General features: G+C 40.3%; 1 protein-coding gene across 1 annotated transcript; it reads left to right on the plus strand.

Moving 5' to 3' along the window:
• Window positions 1-81: 81 nt before the first annotated feature.
• TAF1D (TATA-box binding protein associated factor, RNA polymerase I subunit D) lies at window positions 82-21861 on the plus strand. Its single transcript, XM_089655383.1, has 6 exons — window positions 82-177; window positions 3563-3846; window positions 8141-8501; window positions 11434-11609; window positions 15175-15220; window positions 21554-21861. Exons 2-6 carry the CDS (start codon window positions 3674-3676, stop codon window positions 21638-21640), a joined length of 843 nt encoding a protein of 280 aa, XP_089511509.1. The 5' UTR covers window positions 82-177; window positions 3563-3673; the 3' UTR covers window positions 21641-21861.
• The last annotated feature ends 138 nt before the right edge of the window (window positions 21862-21999 follow it).

Here is a 21999-nt window from a genome sequence, read left to right on the forward strand (position 1 = left end):
ATGTTAGGCAACCCTGCCTCCTATGCCATGAGGAGGTGATGTGTTCCTTTAAAGGAGAGCGGCATGATGGGATTGGTGATGCGATGACCATGTGACCCAGAGCAGGAAGTAGAAGAGTGATGAGAGCCATGTGTAGAAGTAGGCTGTATATTCAGGAAGTGGAAGCCAGGATCAGAGGTAGGAAATCACACATCCCCTGGAGGCTGGGATCTACAACATGGCTCTTCTTGCAAAAGGCAATGATCTGTATGTGAAGGACACTGACATGTACACAAATAGAAGTGGATATCTACAAACACCATCACCATGGCTGGACCGAAGCTGAGCACAATGCTGGATGTCCTATACTCCAGGATTCTGCATCCAAAGCCTATGGAAAGGAAAGGGCTAGTTTATACTGGCGACTGGAATTGCTGCTCCTCTGAAAAGTGATCTGTGGTGGATATCTTTTCAGAGGCATTTGGCACGGAGGTGATGTGTTGCCCACAGGACGCAGGGTGATCTCAATCACTAGGGATGAGCTCAGGAGTGTCTGGATACAACTCCGAACCCACCTGAGCTATACGAGGAAGCGTATCCACTAGTGGTGCACCGATATTAAAATGCTGGTAACAAAAATTCAAAATGCACTTGGCCGAAAACCAAAATGTGCAGTTTTTAAAAATAAAATAAAAATGTAAAAAATACTTTTTGATTAAAAAAAAAAAATGCCACATTTTTGTTGTAAAATATGTAAGAGGATGTTACGGCGAGTAATTAGATACCCAACATGTCACGCTTTAGAATTGCGCACGCTCGTGGAATGGTGTGAAACTATGGTACTTAAAAATCTCCATGTGTGATGCTTTAAAAATGTCTACAGGTTAGCAGTGTAAAGTTATAGAGGAGGTCTAGTGTGCGAATTATTGCGCTTGCTCTGACGTTCATGGTGATACCTCACATGTGTGGTTTGAACACCATTTACATATGTGGGCATGGCCTACGTATGCGTTCACCACTACGTGAGCATGGGACGAGAGCACGTTAAACTTTTTTTTTTTTTTACTATTTAGTTAGTGGTTTTTGTTTTTTGCACTGTCCCTTTTAAAAAAAAAAAAAAAAAATGTAATCACTTTTATTCTTATCACAAGACATGCATGTATACCTTGTGATAGAAATAATTAGTGACAGGTCCTCTTTATGGAGAGATATGGGGTCAATAATGCAGGCCATGGACAGGCCATTTATTGGCCGAATTTTCGGCGGATAAATGAAAAATTGGTTGTTCCTTTGGCGATGCTGCCACCAATGTCCACAAAAAACGTCTGTTTTTTGTGGATTTTCCAGCATGACCAATAAAAATAAATGAGAAGATCCGCTAAAAACAGCCGACGGGCTGGCCCCACTAACGGCGTGACTATCGGCCGTTTTTTTTTTTTCTTCATGCGGACGAAAATTCGGCCGATAAACGACCCGTCTATGGCCTGCATAAGACAGCTCATCTCTCCTCTGCATTGTAAAGCATTGATCTAGTGCTTTAACCACTAGCCTACAGGGCACTTATACCCCCTTCCTGCCCAGGCCAATTTTCAGCTTTCAGCGCTGTCACACTTTGAATGACAATTGCGCAGTCATGCAACACTGTACCCATATGAAATTTCTATCATTTTTTTGAAACAGAGCTTTCTTTTGGTGGTATTTAATCGCCTCAGGGTTTTTTATTTTTTGATAAACCAAAAACAACTGAAAATTTTGAAAAAAAAATGTTTTTTCTTAGTTTCTGTTATAATTTTGTAAATAAGTGATTTTTCTCCTTCACTGATGTGCACTAATGAGGCTGCAGTGATGGGCACTGATGGGCATTGACAGGCATCACTGATGGGCACTAAAAGGCAGCAGTCATATATGGCACTGATAGGTGGCACTGAAGGGCAGCTCAGGTGGGCACTGATATGTGGCTTTGATGTGCACTGATAGGCACTGATATGTGGCTTTGATGTGGCATTGATGGGCACTGGCAGGTGGCACAGCTAGGGCTACACTGATCATCAGCGCACATTGATCATCAGTGCCCTGATGATCAGTGTACATGTCCCCTCTGAGTAATGCCGATTACCGGCTCTCCTCTCATCACGAGCTGTCAGCGTGACAGCTTGTGAGGAGAGAAATGCCGATACCCGGCATTTCCTTATTTACATGCAATCCACTGTGATTGGATACAGCTGATCACATGACAGAGCCGATGTCTTCGTCTCTTTCCGTTAATCGGTGATCCTCAGCGCACCACCAATCGCTGCGATGCGCGACCCCAGAGCCGCATATGCGCAGTTAGAGTGGGAGGACGTCATATGACGAGAACCTGAACGAGAGAACCGCCTTGTGCCCGTCATTTCCTTATATGGCGGGCGGGAGGCGGTTAAAAAAATAAATAAATGGCCGGAACGGGAAATGACATCGCTCCGGTCCTCCAAGGGCATAGAGATGAGTGGTGGCCATCTTTCCTTTACTCATCTCTATGCTCAGCGCCGGGATCGATGGTTTCTCAGGTAAGGCTGAGAACTACAGGGTGGTGGTGAGGGGCGGGGTTTTTTCGGCACCTGTATCGGTGCTTTTTTTTTTTTTTCATTTCGGCTGAAAGGGGTGTTTTCAGCTGAAACGTTTCTTCCACCAAAATTTCGGTGCATCCTTAGTACCCAACAGTGGTCACAGGTTGTCAGAAAAATCTTATAAAAAAAGGAAGGAACTCTGTACCATCTCGAACTGATCTTAGAGTTCTTCTGCATGTGTATGTTCAATGAGCCTTTGTGTGTGAGCAAATTAATTTGTTCCCATTCATTTTCATTGAACTGGAGGGCTAGGTCACTTTCCCATTCTGCACACGTTTTCACAGAGTTAGGCTGGCCATACACTATACAATTTTTGCCCAATTTCCTTGAGATTTACCTTCAACTATGTAATACAAGGGCCTGCCTAATTGGACACAATTGAATGTGTTGTTTGGGTTTGACCTCATATTATATGGTTTTTGGTCAATCTAAACCAAAAATCTCAAGAAAATTGTATAATGTATGGCCAGCCTCAGAGGTACAAGTAGAAAAGAACAGGGAAAATAGGTCAGAGACTAAATGTTGATGGGGTCTGATCCTAAACACCGTTCTGCGTTCCGAATCATTGAGGAAATGGCAAAGTTACATACATGTCCAGAAGGGAACATTTGACTGCGGAGCTAGGGTTTCCAAAGCTTCCCAAGCATCGAACTTCCCTCTGTGGAAGAATTTATAAGCTCGTGGGAGACTCTTCTTATGTGACAGTTGTGGTGCTTGGCAATTGGCCATTATGCCACGGGGACAATTCAAAGCCCTGTGTAAGCTCTGGCTGGAACCGACTCAGAGCATACACACAGATTCATTCATTGCTTCTGGTGGTGAATGGAGGAGCGATAGGACCAGACATATAAGATGCTTTGTGAGCCAGCTTTGATGTGAACCACTGATTCTCATTATTTTACTAAATGTTTTGTTTTTTTAGTGTGATCTTCTAATGGTATGTTTTTACATGTGTGTTTTGCTTTTTCTTTGAACAGTGTGACCCAACTGAGTAAAAAAAAAAACGTAAAGAACTTTTTCATCAAATTATGGAAGGATTTTCATGATTATGTTCAGCATCAACATCTGAATGTTAAAGAGAATGCAAGATGGATCATTTAGATGTACAACATATACAAGGAAATGATTCTGGTAGCTCTGGTGTTGATTTTCCCCAAAGTCAAGAGCTATTTAGTGACCAAGAATATACAGAACATGATACAGAAGAGGATCGTGTCATCATCCCACATGAAGCACACACTTCAAGCCACAATGACAACAGGTAAGGACAACGTGTATTGATTTGTTCCTTAAATGAACTTCTCTTTTGCTAAATAGCAGAATTGAAGCAAATCACCAGTTAAAACATTTTCCTTTTTTTTTTCTAGTTTTGGACAAAGTAGAAAAGGGTTAGAGCCCCAGATAGATTTTGATTGTTTCTGTAAGCAGTGAGCCATTTTTCCCTTCTCTATGAGCTCACTAAGAGGGGAAGTAAGAAAATCTCTCAAACAATAGCACAGGTCATAATAATACGTATTTGAAGTAAAGCTGTCCATAGATAGATCAAATCTTGGTTGGTTCAGCATGGATACATTGATTCGACTTCAGTACAACCTGCCTGTTGGATTTTTTGCATGCAATTACTGCTGGCAACTCAGTTTTCTGTTCTGATTAGACACCTCATGTGCTTTCATAATAAATTGTATCCAGAGGCAAGTGGTTCCTTGTGTAAATATTAGTGAATTTTCATTTACAAAATAAATTGCATTCAGCTGATCCATGTGTAAATCCAGTAAAATCAGTCTGTATATGCAGTAAAGCATGCTTGTTATACTCACTGTGGAACCTAAGGGGTTAATCCTCTGCATTGTGTAAAAAAGCTGTTTGATCCTGATTTCTCTGATCCTCCCCTTCTTCCAGTGTCCCCCTCTTATCTCCTGATAAGACGTGTGGAGTCACTCTGCACTTGCTCAGTTTGGTGTGTATTGCTAGAGGTTTTTTTTTTTTCTTGAGTGCATGTGATCAGCACAGAGCAAATCAGCACTGTCCAGACAGAGGTCGGGTTCTGCATCCTCCTAGATCAAAAAAAAAAAATCCACTTACAGGCTTTTAGAAGTGCTCTGCTGAACACTGATAGAAGTCACAATTCTGCTCTTACAGCTAAGAAAAGGCGTTTAGCAGTTTTATATTTACTAAAATAATTGCATTTCCATGTAGTGTGTACTGTGGGAGACCAGATATAGTGAATGAACGGTCTTGGGTTTAGTAACACTTTAAGCTGATCATACACCAATATAATATTTTTTGATAGAATTAATTTTCATTTGATTTTCTAATGGCTAATGGCTTATATCAAAGCTTGCTTTTGACTTCAGTGCTAAGGAAAATCAAAAGAAAAGCATTTTTCTCAAATTATCACATTTCTAATTGTGGTTTTTGTTTGAGAAAAAAAATTATACTAATTGTAATGGCACATGAGCATCTTGAAATCAACATAGGATCCAAAACATTGGCAATTGAACAAACATTTTCAGGGTTTTGTCAAGTTCATTGTGGTTTTTTTATTGAATACTATGACAAACGTTTGTTCTGAAATTCTGTACGATTGCAATTCTACTAGTTTATGGCCAACTTTAGTGAACTGAAAAAAAAAAAATACTTTTCTGTTGTTGTAAAATTATCAGATAATGTGCACGAATAAAATAAAAAAAAAACAAAGCATGCACTCCAGAGTGGCTGCATAGAATTTCTACAGGTGGGTTACCGAAGGCTGGCCATACAGGTTGTGTTGTTTTTTTTTTGTTTTTTTTTGTTTTTTGTTTTTTTTTTCTCTCATTCAGTTGGTTCAAACAGATTCCTCCATCCACACAAACGAGGCGGATGGAGGAATCCCCCTTCCCATGACATACTGTGGGTTATTTACTAAAACTGGAGAGTGCAAAATCTGGTGCAGCTCTGCATAGAAACCAATCCGCTTCCAGGTTTTATTGCAAAACCTTAATTGAACAAGCTGAATTTTGAAGCTGATTGGCTACCATGCAGAGCTGCACCAGATTCTGAGTGCTCCAGTTTTAGTAAATCACCCCCACTGACAGAAGTACACGGATCAGAGGCTGCAGCCACTGATCGTTGGAAAATGTATTGACATGTCCCTTCAACAGAAGTCAATTAAATAATCAACCTTTTAAGAAGCAGAGGAGGACGCACACAATATATGACCAGTTTAAAATCCCAGTCAGTCTTTTTTACTATCTGTGACACCTCAGTGTGAATATTCCTTTGTTCCAGAGACACAGCAGAGATCAGAGTTCTCACCAAAGGGTGGGGATATTCCTCCTAATCTAGATGTCATGGGAACAGGTTTCTCCATTAAAAGATTTCCCCTCACTCCCATTTCCTTCATAACTCAAGTATTTTCTCTATCCCATCGCTTACTGCACTAGTAACATTTGCCACCAGGGCCAATACAGAGGGTAAATCCCCTTAGTGGGAATACAGACATCAGTAAAAACCTGACAGAAGATCAAAAGTTGGATATACACCTAAAGATTTCTAAAAAAATATAAGTAAACCGCGAAAATCAAAAACCCCTCCCTAAATAAATCACATATATCAAATCCATACAATGTATAAATCAATAATCAAAAAATATCAATAAATATTAAATAATACAGTGTCCAAAAAAATATATAATATAAATAAAAGTCCTTCTTCCCAAATATTTTGTGCAAAAAACCTTTTAACAAAATCCTCCTGAAAAAATGTGTGCTTCCACCATCCACCAGTGTGAAACCAACATCAACCGCACTCACCAGATGACCGTGAGTATTGCGGCTTTTTAGGATTTTAGGTACCTAAACCCCCTCTAAAGCCTCCAGGATTCCTTTCCACCATATGAGGCTTGGGATTCTCCTTCCACTCACTCCTGATTTCTCCTTCCAACCAAGCTCCACAGCAGTGCAAGAAAGAAAAATAAAATAGTGTAATACTGCTAATACCCCTTCAGTACTAGTAATGATACCAGGCCACTCACATTTTAAGAGATGAATAAAAGCATTAATTTCCTCCATCGGCTAGCATAAATTCCATGACATCCACATCAGATTCAGAAACCTCACAGGCTATTTTGCAGAGGATGACAGAACACAGCTCCAACAATAATCAAAGCTGGCCGCTTGGAACACACCGCTCGGCGTGCGTTCCACTCACTGGAAGTGACGCAGGACGTAAGGACGGCAGACCGGAAGTGCGTTGACGCGTTTCACCCCTCCTACAGGGCGTTCTCAAGACCTAAAGATTTCTGATTGAGAGAAATTCATAGGTCCCCTATCCATGCTAAATGGTATGATTGGACGAATCTTCTTCTGGCAGCTATTGTGTTGGTTTCCAGGACCTGTGTCTGTCAGAATACTCAAATATTGATGCAATAGTAATTAGTAGTTTTGAATATAGTAGCTGTGTGCCACTTTATTACTATTGCATGGGAATATATGATATTGTCAGCTGGCTACACTAATATCTACAGAATATATATAGGTTACAAGGAGCGTGGGAGTACCACACATATTCAATACTCAAACATTGCCCGCAGCTTATTGGCTGCTGTTACTGTTAAGCTGACTTTGCACAGCCCATCTCCTACAAGATCTCAATTGAAGTTTGTTCAGCCAGGTGCTGATGGCAGGGTCACCTATGACTTGAAGTTCGACTAATTCACAGGCATTGACCAAAATTCGAGCTGAGCATGGCCAGCTTCTTCCATATGCTATCCAAAAACAAAAATACAAGTTTTTGTATAGAGATAAAATCTATAAATCTTGCATAAGACTTCAGTGATTGGATTTACATATACTCTTTACACAATAAGCTTGGTTTATGAGCTATACATACACATTTAATTTGTTCTTGAACAGATCTTCAGCTTCCTAATCCTTCTTTTTTTTTTTTTTTTTTCTTTTTTTTACCGCTGCTTATCTCGTAGTGGGTTCTCCACTGTTTGGATATTCACCCACCCAGCAGATCCAGTGTTGTCCTGCTGTGATTCTCTTCTCAGCAGCTGCTTCTCAGGTCCCACGCCGCCATGTTTGTTGTGTGATGTCATCGGGAATCTTGCCGACTCTTCCAGGTTCAGCTGTTGGACCTCCCAATAATGCGCCCAACCTCTGTGAATGAAACACTAAGGCCTCCTGGGATACATGACATACATATCCCAGGAAGCACAGCTGGCACAGTACACAACATTCGCCAAGGTGTGTATTAAAGACAGGACAGAACCCTTTTTTTTTTCTTTCTAAAAAAAGGGGTAAAAAAAACAAGAAAAAAATTCGCTATGCAGGTATCAGAGCAGGGAAGTGAGAGACAGACAGAACTTTCAATTTGTGGGTGAAGATTTGCTTTAAATAGTTGTTACTGTAGGACATGTATGTTAAAATAAACAAGTACAACAAGACAAACCCATCAGTTAGGCTAATGTCACCCAGCAGATTAGCAAATCTGTCACTGGTGGGAATTTCAGCAGCACAGTAAGTATAAATTTATTTTACAGTAAAGTGAATAATTTCTCTATTTTATTTCAGTAATTTATTTGAGGATCAGTTTGTTTGTACACCTAAAAGAACTCAACGAACTCGAGGATGCAAAAAGCTGACTTCCCCTCCCATTCAGAATACAGACTCTGATGAATCTTCAGATTATGAGCCGCCACCCAGAAAGCTTACCTTAAAAGAGATTTTTGACAATCATTTTAGAAAGGAAAGAAAAAAAAAGACGACAAAAAAAAAGACAAAAAAGAAGCGACCTCAGAAAGTCGACAAAAAAAGAAAACCCTTCTACTCCATTCCTTTGGAACAAAGAAAAAGAAGATTGCTTCATTGTGGAATTAGGTTTCCTTTTGCATCAAAAAAACACTTATCGTTGAAATTGTGTTTTGCATATGAGGTGAGATACTTTCAGTTAATATACTCTTCTTCTTGTTCACACAAAACTGGAAATTCAGTATTGTGTGGACTTATTAAATTTAGATATGCAAGCTGTATACATTTGTAGTTTCAAAGATGAGATCCTCAGATCAGTTTTTGTTTTTTTCGCACCATCTTGAATACTAGCTGAAATTATAATAAAGGCTAGTGAGTTCTGTAATTGGTTTACTGGTGGACCTATACTTAAATGTTAAAGGATAAGTTCACCTTTTTCACCTTGTTGCATGCATGGTAGGGTCTTAACATTTAACAAGATTCAAATGCCTCCCCTCCTCAAACTGCACCAGTTATCAGTGCACTCGTAGTCCATTGAATCTTCCTCCAGCTGTCCCAACTGACAGCCTGTACAGAGGTATGGGCAGAGAGCTGGAGGAAGAGTTTGCAGGAACCTGACATTACCCCGTGATCCACACGTGGGTGCAGTGCTTTGCAGGCTCTTGTAAAAAAAAAAATGTGTGTGTGTGTGTATAAATATAATTTTTTTTTTTCTTTTTATCAATGATGAACCCAGCCTTTAAAGTGTATCTATAGCAAGAAAAAATGTTTTTTTTTTCTAGTTTGGGATGGTGTGGAGAAAAGTAAAAACCCCTGTTACTATCCAGGGCTTCATTACAAAGGTTTCCCCTCATTTTCTGTTTTGGTGACACAGTTTTATCAGACAGAAAGAGAAGGAAAATCTTTTTACTTCTGTCCATGTTGCCATTAGGAATTCCCTCACTTCCTTTCTGGTGAAAAGTGTGTCACCAAAACAGGAAATGAGAAATATCTCTAACGGGAGGCCTGTAAAATCTGACACTAATCCTTTACCCACACCATCCAAAACGGAGGGAAAAAAAGTAGGCTATTGATACACTATCGCCCTTTGCACCAGCCATACGCACCCTCTGTGGGTGGGTCTTACCACCGAGTGACTGCATATATGCTTACCTAAAGAAAAGCGGAGCTGTGCCAAGAGCACGCACCCTGTACAGTTACAAGAGGCTAATGGGACACTCCTGATCTCTTGCAATCAGGAGCTTTCCGATCATGTGACGGCTGTGGAAGCCAATCACAGTGGTCACATGATCAAACCCCGCCTCCCAGCATTTGAAACTCCTTAAAGGGCTGGGAGATGCCAGTGGCGAGGGGTTAACATAAATTTATGTTAACATTCTTACTGTGATAAATACATAGAAATTAATACCAGGGTAGAAATGCTTTCCTTTGCTGGAGAAATTATGGTTTTAGACTCCCTTCAGTGATTGTCACATGTGGAGGTGTAAGCCCTTAAGTCTGCCATAGATGAACTGAAATTTTGCCAATTCAGCAGGAACCAGACAAATTTCGAACCATCTATGGGCAGGCTAAATGTACTGAATTCTACCAATTGGCTTTAATACAACCAGACTTTTATTTTCTATTCCATGTGATCACTGCTGGAGGCTATAGCTTCTAGCAGTGATCATTGTATTCTGCCAGTGGGGAAGGCTATGCATGAACCCTGCCGGCAGAACAGAATAGTACTGCAGGAGGCATTCCCCCAACCCTTGGTTGAAGGAAAGAAAATTGCATAATGTATGTATGGCTAGCCTTTTACTTTTTGTTGAAATGGAGAATAAGAGCTCCAACTATCTTTCAGCAAAAATCATATAACCATGTGCAGAGGCTTTCAGACATGTGGCAAGCACTAAAGGGAGTCTGGAACAGTTATTTCTCCAGGATAGGAAAACATTTCATCCTTTCTGTTAGTTTCTATTAATCCAACATAGTAGGACTGTTACTATTGCTTTATGTAAACATTTCAGTTAAGTTCACGATAAAGTTCCGTTTCACACCAGGCCCACATCTTCATCTCAAAGGAACAAGCTGCGCATTCCTGTGCAATTCACATGCAGTCCTGTGCGGTGCGATTTCAGCCCATTCATTTTGATTGGGCTGAAATCGCACTGCATCAAAAGTAGTGCATGCACTACTTTTTAAAACTCACTACAACTGGATCGCATGGTACAAAAGTACATTGTGATCCTTTGCGGGCAAACGCACTGCATTTGTGACCTGTGTTTGAGGTGTTGTTAACTTTTTATTGACAACCGCTGAGTATTGTAAATGTAGTGCGCTTGAATGCGGTTTGGAACGCACAACGCGCTCTGGTACAATTCAGATGCGGACATGGTTTGAATTGCCACTGAAGGAACACTTCTTCTGTAGTAAATTCTCACTTTTTTGTTCATCAAGTGTCACTCATTGAACATTTTAGGCACCTTATCTCTGTTTTTTGGAACAGCAGATCTGCTGTATGGGTCAGGATGTAGGTTTGTGCATTTCAAGAAGGATTTCAGGATACAGCTTAATGTGCAGGTAACATATCTAAACTGTTTCAGATTGTTTGTTTTTCAGCCCCTCTCATGATTGACACACCTCTGGTGATTCCACAAAAGGGTCACTGTTTCAAAAACTGCTCGTCTAAAGAAGCCAATCAGCTTCCAACTATCCTATCTGAATGAGAACACTTTCCCAATGTTTTTATACATCAGCCAGTCAGCTGTTTGCTAGCTTATCTTGTTCTCTGTCTGCTCTTGGGCTTGTGAACAAACATGATCACATGTCCTCACCTACAACATCAGAGTGGTGACACTATGCTACTTTTTTTATTAATCCATTTGATTCATGGAATAAGTACTTAACTAGACATTTTTTCTTTTTTGCTTTGGGTTCCAGTAGTTGATGATTTGCTTCTCTCATTTTGTCTCTATTCATGGGCCTCCTATTGCCGAATCTAAATCAACCTAATGCTAAGCTGGACACTTTACGACAGTACTTTGAGTACATTATGTCCTCTTTGGATGTAACTTTTGCATTCTATTGAATTACGTTACATTGAATTCTAAAAGTTTGTATATTTTCTCATGCAGCAATACGTCATTGGTGGTTTTCTGAACTATGTAAAAAGCCTTAAATATAAGAACCATTTGCAAAAATCTCTGGTGAATATGAAAGTGGGTGAAAAACTGGAGGAAGGAAGTCTTGAGACAAGAAAATTCAAATACCTGGATGATGACAAGTCTCTTTCACCTATTTCTGAGTCTGGGTAAGCTTTGGGAGCTTGATGGATATGCATTGTTAGTATGTGTTCTGGGGGCAAACGAGTTATCCCAAAGCCTCATTCACACAGACATTTGAAGGGATGGGCAAGGTCTGGTGTAAAAATCCTGGAGTTTTTCCTGTGCCCAGAAGCTGCAGGTGATGCATAAAGCTCTACATAGAGGTAAATGGCTGAGCGCACTTGTACTAGTGTAAACACTGATTCTTTTTCACATCAACATTTACCCATGCATGCATATGTAATGCACTCCCTGAACATGAAACTTCTTTGTTTGGGGATCACGCACAAACACTGATTCAAAAAAGCATCTCCTTTCACAAGAGTACAAGCACCTACAGCTGATAACGTCTGTAGCTCCCTGGTCAAAAGAAAACACAGATATTTTTACTCCAGACCTTGGCTATGCTTCCAGAAGTTTGTGTAAATGAGGCCAAAATCTAGAGGGTGTTACTGTATGCTGATTCAATATTACAACAGATGAACAGCACAGTGGCTTAGTGGTTAGCACTCCTGCCTGGTAGCACTGGGGTCCTCCATTTGAATCCTGACCCAGACACTAACTACGTGGAGTTTGCATGTTCTCCTTGTGCTTACTTGGTCTTCCTCCAGGTACTCCAGTTTACTCACACACTTTAAAACCTGCTGATAGGTAATTGGCCCCTGTCTAAATTGGTCCTAGTGTGTGTATGTATATACTGTATGTGAGTTAGGGACCTTAGATTGTAAGCTCCTTGATGGCAAGGACTGATGTGAATGTACAATACGTAAAGCCAGAATTAGATCAATACTTGTTATAAATAAATGAATTGTAACAGGAGAACCCAGCCATGTGACTTTGATAAGTCAGGTGACGGCACACATCTCTCACCAAGTTATTGTTTATTTAGTTTTGTAAAGTTCATTAAAATGAATGGGGCATTGGAAACCTAAATCCAAAAAGCAATAAGCACATGGCAGCGGTAAGGCTGTACTATTGCTTTTTTTACTGAGACTCTTGGGTCTCGTTCACATACAGTACCTAGGCATATACCCGTGTGTGTTTTGCCAATAGGGGTAGATAGTTCTGTGTAGGCAGTCCCATGCATGTCAATTGGGATGCAGTGGCTGCATGGACACAGCCGCTATTCTCAATTTGACATCTGTGTGAGTCTGTGAACACAGACACTGTGCATTCGGGGACATGCACATACACAGATGACAATTTGGAAGAGCAGTGGCACTTTCTCAATTAACATGAATGGGACTTCCTTCACAGAAATGCACAGAACACCTGTGCATCCATATGCAGGAAAACATGGCCCCTGCACAGATGTAATCTTAAGTGTGAACCAGGCCTTACAGTTGTACTTTAATAGTGGCCACACACTTATAATTATCATGAAATCATTAATTCAAGTATATTAAAGTGATCAAATTGAATAAAAGCTGCAAACCAAAGACCCTCTACTCAATCGTTTTAGTGAGCTCAGCTCAAGTCTGTTGGCAACAGCAGAATTTTATCAATGGCATCTGATTAATCAGATATCTGCATGTGTGTCATACAACTAATCATCATACAGATCATTTTAGTAGGTTGTTTTAAATGTATCAATGAAAGAGACTGTTTAAAGGATAAGTTCACCTTTTAGACAAAAATAATAAATGCACATTTTTTTTGCAGGTAAAAAAAAGTGCATTTATTATTTTTTATCTACAGGAGCCTGGAAAGCATTGCACCAGCGATCAATAGTTTGCTGATGCCGTGCAGGTTTCCTGCAGGCCTGTCAGAATATCTGCTTGCATTACGGGATGTACAAGCAAGCAGATATTTTGACAGGAAGCTTCAATGAACTACTACGGCGCTCCTCAGCATCATGGTAGTTCATTGAAAACTACAAGCCAACAGCCGCTAAGGCTGCTGGGACTGTCAGTTCATTCATTCACGGAAGTCTGTGAATGAATAATGCATCCGTGTAGGCGAACCCCCCCCCCACGCCCACGCTGTTTTCAAATTTGACACATAATACGCGGAGAAGTCTCACCATACTGTCTGTCAGAGGGAAGGGTGAGGGGCGGCAGGGGACGGCTGCGGCTATGGGAACATGTTAGATGTTCCACCCTAAAAACGGGTAGAACATGTAACATGTTCCCAAATGTGAACTTATCCTTTAAATTGATAGATCTTATTTTGAGTTGATCACACAGTGCAGAATAATACTATCTGTGTAGCTTCCATCCACAGGATTTTTACGCCAGACCTTGCCCATCCCTCCAAATGTTTGTGTGAATGAGGCCTTTGGAATAGTGTGTGTGTGTGTGTGTGTGTGTGTGTGTTGGGACGCCTGCCTTTTACACGCATATGAACTTCAATGGCATCCCAGTCTTAGTCTATAGGATTCAATATTGAGTTGAGCCACCCTTTGCAGCTATAAGTGCTTCAATTCTTCTGCGAAGGCTGTCCACAAGGTTTAGGAGTGTGTCTATGGGAATGTTTGACCATTCTTCCAGAAGCGCATTTGTGAGGTCAGGCACTGATGTTGGACGAGAAGGCCGGGCTCACAGTCTCCACTCTAATTCATCCCAAAGGTGTTCTATCAGGTTGAGGTCAGGACTCTGTGAGGGCCAGTCAAGTTCCTCTACCCCAAACTCGCTCATCCATGTCTTTATGGACCTTGCTTTGTGCACAGTCATGTTAAAACAGGAAGGGGCCATTTCCAAACTGTTCCCACAAAGTTGGGAGCATGAAATTGTCCAAAATGTCTTGGTATGCTGACGCCTTAAGAGTTCCCTTCACTGGAACTAAGGGGCCAAGCCCAACCCCTGAAAAACAACTCCACACCATAATCCCCATACACCAAACTTGGCACAATGCAGTCTGGAAAGTACCATTGTCCTGGCAACCGCTAAACTTTGAAACGTCCATCAGGTTGCCAGAGAAGCGTGATTTGTCACACCAGAGTACACATCTCCACTACTCTGGAGTCCAGTGTCGGTGTTCTTTACACCAATGCATCCAGCTGCTCAGCCATGGAAGCCCATTCCATGAAGCTCTCTACACACTGTTGTTGTGCTAATCTGAAAGCCACATGAAGTTTGGAGGTCTTTAGCTATTGACTCCGCAGACAGTTGGCGATTTGTGCACACTGTGCGCTTCAGCATGCACTGACCCCACTCTGTCATTTTATGTGGTCTACCACTTCGTGGCTGAGTTGCTGCTGTTCCCAGGTGCTTCCACTGTTATAATACCACTAACAGTTGACTGTGGAATATTTAGTAGCAAGGAAATTTCACGGATGGACTTATTGCACAGGTAGCAACCTATCACGGTACCACACTTGAATTCACTGAGCTCCTGAGAGCGACCCATTCTTTCACAAATGTTTGTAGAAGCAGTCTGCATGCCTAGGTGCTTGATTTTATACACCTGTGGCCATGGAGGTGATTGGAACACCTGAATCTAATGATTTGCAGGGATGTCATACTTTTGGCAATAGTGTGTGTGTGTGTGTGTGTGTGTGTGTGTGTGTGTGTTATTATATTTAGTTTAATTAATTGCTTTTTTTTTTCTCAGAGAAAGAGATGATTGTGAAACACAGGACTTTGATGCAGAAATTGTGGTGAGTCCCTGGTATTATGATATGCTAAAATATGAAAGTTCAGCCTAAAGGAGGGTAACTTGATGAATTTCAGAACTTCTTTTATGTGACACTTTTTATGCTATGGGCCTAGTAAGCTCATGTTTGTTTGTTTGTTTATTTAGTTTTACCTAGTACAAATTTATCATTAAATTTAAAGTGAGTCTAAGCTCAAAAGGAACGGTGAGAAGTAGTTTACTGTGTAATGTTTGGATATACAGTATATTGTACATTATTGTTTACTAGGGACAAAGAAGCCTTTTCTTTGCTGCTATTTTCTTCCACGAATTGTTTTATTTTCTATGTATTTTAAAAGCAAAAATAAAAATATTTTTTTTCCTAATTTTCACTGGTGGTTGCCTTGAACAGCCAAAAGTCGCAGAGATGTCCCATACATAGGAATTCATGTTAAATGGACTGCAGTGCATTTCTGAAAAACACCCCGCAAAATACTTAAGTGTGAACCTAGCCTTGCTATTACTTTTCCCAAAAGTAAAAATAAACTTTCTTAGAATCAGGTCACAGTACATTCCTGGGATCTGCAGAGACACATAACATTGTAACAGATATATTTTTTTACAATGATTGATTGCTGCAAATATCTGTTACCACTGTAAGGAAAGCCAGAGCCCCTGTGAGTTTTTGCAGCAGCTGATGATTATATATGCAGTGCTCAACATTAATGACTACACCTCAAGAGATTTGTCAGAAAACCTTTACTTTTCTTTCAGAATCAACATTTTCTATGGAACACTATACTACAAAATACTGCCACAAATGCAGGTCATTGATTGCAAACAAGATTTGTTAATTTGCACACAAAAAAAGTATTTTTCTTAACAGATTCATTCAAGACCATGTTGCAAAAATTAATACACCCCAATGAAAGCCTTCTTCAGCGCAAAGCTAAATTTTGACAACAAAATCCTAATTAACAAGAATGCAGCTACAGGTGAGTCTAATTATTCATTAAACAAGCGTCTAGCAGACAGTTGATTACAAAAGGGCATTGTTTAACAAAGAAAAACCCCTTCCCATTTCATGCTGTCAGCAATGGCACCACATGGAAGAGAAATATCACAAGGCCTGAGAAAGAAAATAATTTCTTTACACAAGAAAGGTGAAGGCGACTAGAAGATCAGCAAAACTTTAATTACCAGTCAGAATACTGTAGCAAAAGTGATACAAAAATGTAACAAGATGGAACTGCAACCATCCCTCAGAGGCATCCAGGCCATCCACGGAAGTTAACACCTCGACAGGAGCAGGGGTGGACTGACAACTCATGGGGCCCCCCGGGCAATAGGGGATCATGGGGACCCTGTGTCCTTGCCCAAACTCAAAAAAGCCTATGAAAAAGGTACCAGGGGCATCTCATGGGGCCCCCTACTGACCCCGGGCCCTCGGGCAGTGCCCGAGATTCCAAATGGTCAGTCCGCCCCTGGACAGGAGTGTCTTTTGATGAGAAGAGTTGAAGAAACTTCCCATGCAAAATCACTGCAGTGAGCTAAAGAAGTCGAAAGACAAACTGGGGTAACTGTTACCCATGACACAATATGGCATGCATGGGTGTTGTCCATGAAGGAAGCCTCTCCTAAAGCCCGTGCACAAAAAAGCCCGCCTAGAGTTTGCCAGGGCCCATGCTGAAAAAGTAGAGGACTACTGGGACTCTGTACTCTGGAGTGATGAGAACAAGATGAATGTTCTTGGAATTGATGGCTTCAAAACTGTGTGGTATTGCAAAGGCGAGGAGTACAAAGAAAAATGCATGGTGCCTACAGAGAAACATGATGGTGGCAGTGTCCTTCTGTGGGGCTGCATGAGTGCTGCTGGTGTCAGGGAGCTGCATTTCATTGATGGTATCATGAATTCACAGATATACTGCTCTATATTGAAAGAGAAGATGCTACCATCACTCCGTGCCCTTGGTTATTGTGCACTTTTCCAACATGACAATGATCCAAAGCACACATCTAAGGTCACTGTTGCAATTCTGAAGAACAGGGTGAAAGTGATTCAGTGACCAAGTATGTCTCCTGATCTGAACCCAATCAAACACCTATGGGGAATTCTGAAGAGAGAAGTTGAGCATCACTCTCCATCCAGCATCCAGGCTCTAAAAGAGGTCGTTCTTGAAGAATGGAAAAAGATAGATGTTGCAATATGTCTCCAACTTGTTCATTCCATGCCTAAAAGACTTGTTGCTTGTGCTTACAAATCATGGAAGTCATACAAAATACTACATGTAGTAGTTTTTGTTGTGGGGTGTATTCATTTTTGCCTCAACTAATTTGAGTAAAACTGAAGATTTTGTAATGTAAGTTATTATTAACCTTACTTTCATGTAGTGAGCCAAACAAATGTTCTATAGAACTTAGTTTTGTCAAAGTTTTGGAAATTGTTCTTGTGTTCATTGAGATATTGATAAAAATCTTACCTTTCAAAAGGGGTGTACTCATTTATGCTGAGGTGTGTGTGTGATTGGTAGCATACTACTCTACGTGTGGATATGATCCACTAGACAGCTGATTGTGAGAATGTAAACAAACTCCCTGCTACTATAGTGACTGGAAGTCTGTTTTACAGGTTAGTGCTGCTGCTGACTTATGCCGTACATTGGTGGCAGTGAAGGGTTTAACCACCTCCCGTCCGGCCGTTGTAGGTAAACGGCCAGACGGTGGCAGTGCAGGGTCAGGTGGCCGTTTATAAATGGCCTCCCCGCCCCCTGCTTCTGCTAGCTCCCTGGGAGCATGCAGCACCGCGATCCAGTGCCTGCTGTGTCCTCAGGAAACAGTGGAACACCGATGGTCAGCCAGGACCTCTGTGCGAGGTCCAAATCATGTGATCACTGATTGGCCAATCAGTGATCACATGCAGAGTAGTAAGCAAGATGTCACTTCTGACATCATTGCTTACTAGGTGTGAAATCTATGAATGATCACAGAGGTCACATGGTACAAGGCTATTCACAACAGCCTTGTACCTTGTGACAAGCTGTGACCAGTCACAGCTCACACAGTAGTTCTCAATGGCTGCAAGACTGCAGCTAGAGAGAAGGAGAAATAATTGCTTTACAGCCTTTATGGATGTAAAAGCAATCGGTGTAAAAAAAAAATTTGCATTACCCCCCACAAGTAGTACAGTGTCACCATGGTGACTCTGTACTGCTAGCATGACAGTATGTAAAAAAAAAACAAACATAAATATAAAAAAATTACGAATGTAAAAAAAAGTTTAAAAATTATCAATTTTGGTTATAAGCTAATTTGGGGTTTTTTTTTTTTGTTTTTGTTTTTTTTACTAAAAAGATAACGGAATATATTTTGGCCAAGATTTATGATGAAATATTTATTTGCAAAATTTTATAAGAAAAACGTTTTTTTCTAAATTTTTCATTTACATAGCAAAAAAAATAAAAAATCCCAGTTGTGAATAAATACCACCAAAATAAAGCTTTATCTGTCTCAAAAAAATGTTAAAAAATTCATATGGGTACAGTGTGATAGCACTGAAAGCTGAAAATTGACCTGGTCAGGAAGGGGGTAAAAGTGTCCGGACTTGAAGTGGTTAAAGCTGAACTCCAGCCTTACCTTCAAATGGTATTAAACCCAAAAGCAAAGATGTATTATATTGCAGCTTACCAGTTCTTAGATGGCTGTATTATTTTTCTTTTTTAAAACTTTTTTTCTTTTATTTTCCTCTGGTGATCAAGCCAGTAAGTCTGTTCTTTTGAAAAACAACAAACTCTCTTGCAGGTGTATCCATTACAAGTATGATGCAAACCATGTAATACTGGCAGGGGGGCTTACAACAGTCAGCCTTTATTTACGTAAAACCTTATATCCCAAAAAAAGGGCCGGTGTTAACTGTAGCAGCAGTTCCTCCTGCAGCTCTCAGTGGGTAGGTCCAGCCACCAGCCCCTTTCACTATAATGACATGTCGCCGGTGGCCGCTGCATCTATTCGCAGCTCTCTACACAGACAGCGATTACCTGCGGTGATCGCTGCTGGATTCACTTTGTCTGCGGCTGCTGGCAACCTGTCATTATAATGAATAGGACCACGGCCGCACCTACCCATTGCGAGCCGCAGGAACTGCTCATCAGCTCTCCTTATGTTTAGAAGAAGAGAAATTGCCTTGGACCACACAAAAAATACACTAAAGTGGCCGGACACCCCTGCATTAAGGGATTTTTTTTATATTTGCTTAACTAGGCAGCCCACTGCATATGTCAGGGCTGAGGGCTCCTGAGTGAAGTACCGAGGCTGGGGGCTTGGATGTATTGCAAACCTCTGGCCCCTCCCACCAGCGTAATCTGCCTGCTTTGCAGATTTAGACATGCGTCTAGAGGAGCACAGGGACCAAGGGATGACATAAAATAGGGTGTGTAATTAAAACCGGTTTTATTTAAAATTGTCATTAGCATATTCATGGCGGGGGCAGGGGAAGACAAAATGTAAGCAGAATACACTTCAGCTTTGTTTATTTTATATTATGGAAGATTTAGCAGGAGTGTGGGTTTTTTTTTGTTTTGTTTTGTTTTTTTTGTTGGAGAGACACAGAAGCAGTGATTGCCTAAAGGATCTTGCTGCCTGAAACCCCAAGAGACTTAACCACTTAACCTCTGGAAGATGCCATTTTTTTGCAATACGGTGCTGTGCTATTTTAACTGACAATTGCACGATCATGCAACTCTGTACACAAATTAAATTTGTAATTTTTTTCTCACAAATAAAGCTTTCTTTTAGTGGTATTTGATCACCTCTGCTTTTTATTTTTTGCGCTATAAATGAAAAACCACCAACATTTAAAAAAAAATAAATACAATTTTTTACATTCTGCTGTAAAACATATCCAATAAAAAAAAAACACTTTAAAATTTAATTTCATCCTAAATGTAGGCCAAAATGTCAAAATCACAATAAGCGTATTTTGATTGGTTTGCACAAAATTTACAGCATCTACAAATGGCGGTATATGTACTGGAATTTTTTTTTTTTTATACTAATAATGGTGATCACTGACTTATAGCGGGACAGTCTGACACTAACTTACACTTTGTGGAAACCATTGACACTAATACAATGATTAGTGCTAAATATTTACACTGTCACTGTATTAATGACACTGGCAGGAAAGGGGTTAAATATCTAGGGCGATCAAAGAATTAATTGTGTGCCTAGCCAGTGTTTTTGTGTGTGCAGTGTGCTGTTTTTACTAGGCAATCTGCTAGATTTTATTCCCTGATTAAAATCTAGCAGATTGCAGTTGACATAACACAGCTCTGCCTTTACATAGGCAGATCTGTGTACTGTCAGTCTCCTCGGTGATCAACAGCCCGGCACTCATCCATAGGCCAGCACCTGTTGATTGGCTTCTGCTGTGTCCAATCACAGGAGAAGCGGCAATCCGGCGGCAGGCACGCACCCCCCAGTGGTGGAAGTCCAAAATCACTTTTATTTTGCACAGGACATCCGCCCTGTAGCAGTAAATATGCTATAGGGCGGGCGGTAAGTGTATCGAAATTAAAAAAACATTGTTTACTTTTTAGATGGAGCTAAAATAAAGGGTTTAGGTATATTGCTGTCTGTGATTTACCATGAAAATGAAGGCAAATACAAACTTTTGAGCTGTCAACTGAACAGAGGGGATGTCTTCAAGTGGGGACACTTGTTGCAGTGACAACTGTGTGAGAGTGTTTTACTCATTTCTGTTCTATTTTTTTACTTCCTGTTGTTTCCACAGGTCAGGAAGTGAAGTGAAGGGGTTTTAGCCCTTTCCTACTTCATCCAAAACTCAAACAAATCTTCTGGCATTAGATATAGTTTAAAGTGTTACTAAACCCATGACCCTGCATTCACTCAATCTGGTCTTACACAGTACACAGATCACTAGTGTCCAGAAGAGCACTAGTTAAAGCTTGTAGGAGGAGTTTTCTTTCTGCTCTAGGAGGATGCAGAACCCCTGACCTCTGTCTGGACTGTGCTGATTATATGCACTCTCCCAAGAAAAGGAAAAAAAAAAACTCTCTAGCAATATAAATCAAACCGAGCATGTACATGAGTGACTTCACACAATATGTCTTAGGAGATAGGAGGAGGACACTGGAAGGAGGGGAGGATCAGAGAAGACAGGATCAAACAGCATTTTTACACAATGCTGACTATTAACCCCTTAGGTTCCACAATGAGTATATCAAGCATGCATATACAGACTGATTTGACACTTTAAGATGAAAATAAAACTCCTCTGTTTAATTCAGTTGTATGATATATTTTTTTTTTGGCAGTTAACTAACTCTTCTCCTTTGTGTAGGAAAACAGCTCCTTTATTTTGGACTGCAGAATTCCCAGCAAAGAAAAATGGAAAATAAAAGAGAAAAGATCAAAAACAGATGACTAAAAACGTGACTGAAATTAAATTCCTTCATTTGCCCAATAAATACTTCTGTTGGTGCCTTCAGATCTCAAAAGGATTGTCATGAATTAAATGACAAATCCTTTCTTTCATTTTTTTTTTAGGGGGTTTTGTACATATTTTATTTATTTGAGTTAAAATGAAAACAAATGACCCTTTTTTTTTTTTTCTTTTGTTTTTTAATAAATTTTTTTTTGCCAAGTAAATGTGAAATATTGCATATTTTGTAGTCTCTGAGCCAGCTACTTTTTGCTTATTTTTATTTACTTCTTTGTTCAGATAAAGCCTTTTTGTTTACAGAAATTACTGACTCAAGTTAAAATTTAAACAGGACTGAGTTACTT

The sequence above is a fragment of the Staurois parvus genome, unplaced genomic scaffold, assembly GCF_062004578.1.
Source record: "Staurois parvus isolate SC_StPar_1 unplaced genomic scaffold, SC_StPar_1.0 ptg000839l, whole genome shotgun sequence".
Classification (NCBI taxonomy): domain Eukaryota; kingdom Metazoa; phylum Chordata; class Amphibia; order Anura; family Ranidae; genus Staurois; species Staurois parvus.

Bases quoted from the DNA above. Each gene is read 5' to 3' on its own strand.
- TAF1D (XM_089655383.1), top strand. From the start codon at position 3,674: ATGGATCATTTAGATGTACAACATATACAAGGAAATGATTCTGGTAGC. The intron at 8,502-11,433 runs GTGAGATACTTT...TTTCTCATGCAG, and splicing joins AATTGTGTTTTGCATATGAG to CAATACGTCATTGGTGGTTT. The intron at 15,221-21,553 runs GTGAGTCCCTGG...TCCTTTGTGTAG, and splicing joins ACTTTGATGCAGAAATTGTG to GAAAACAGCTCCTTTATTTT.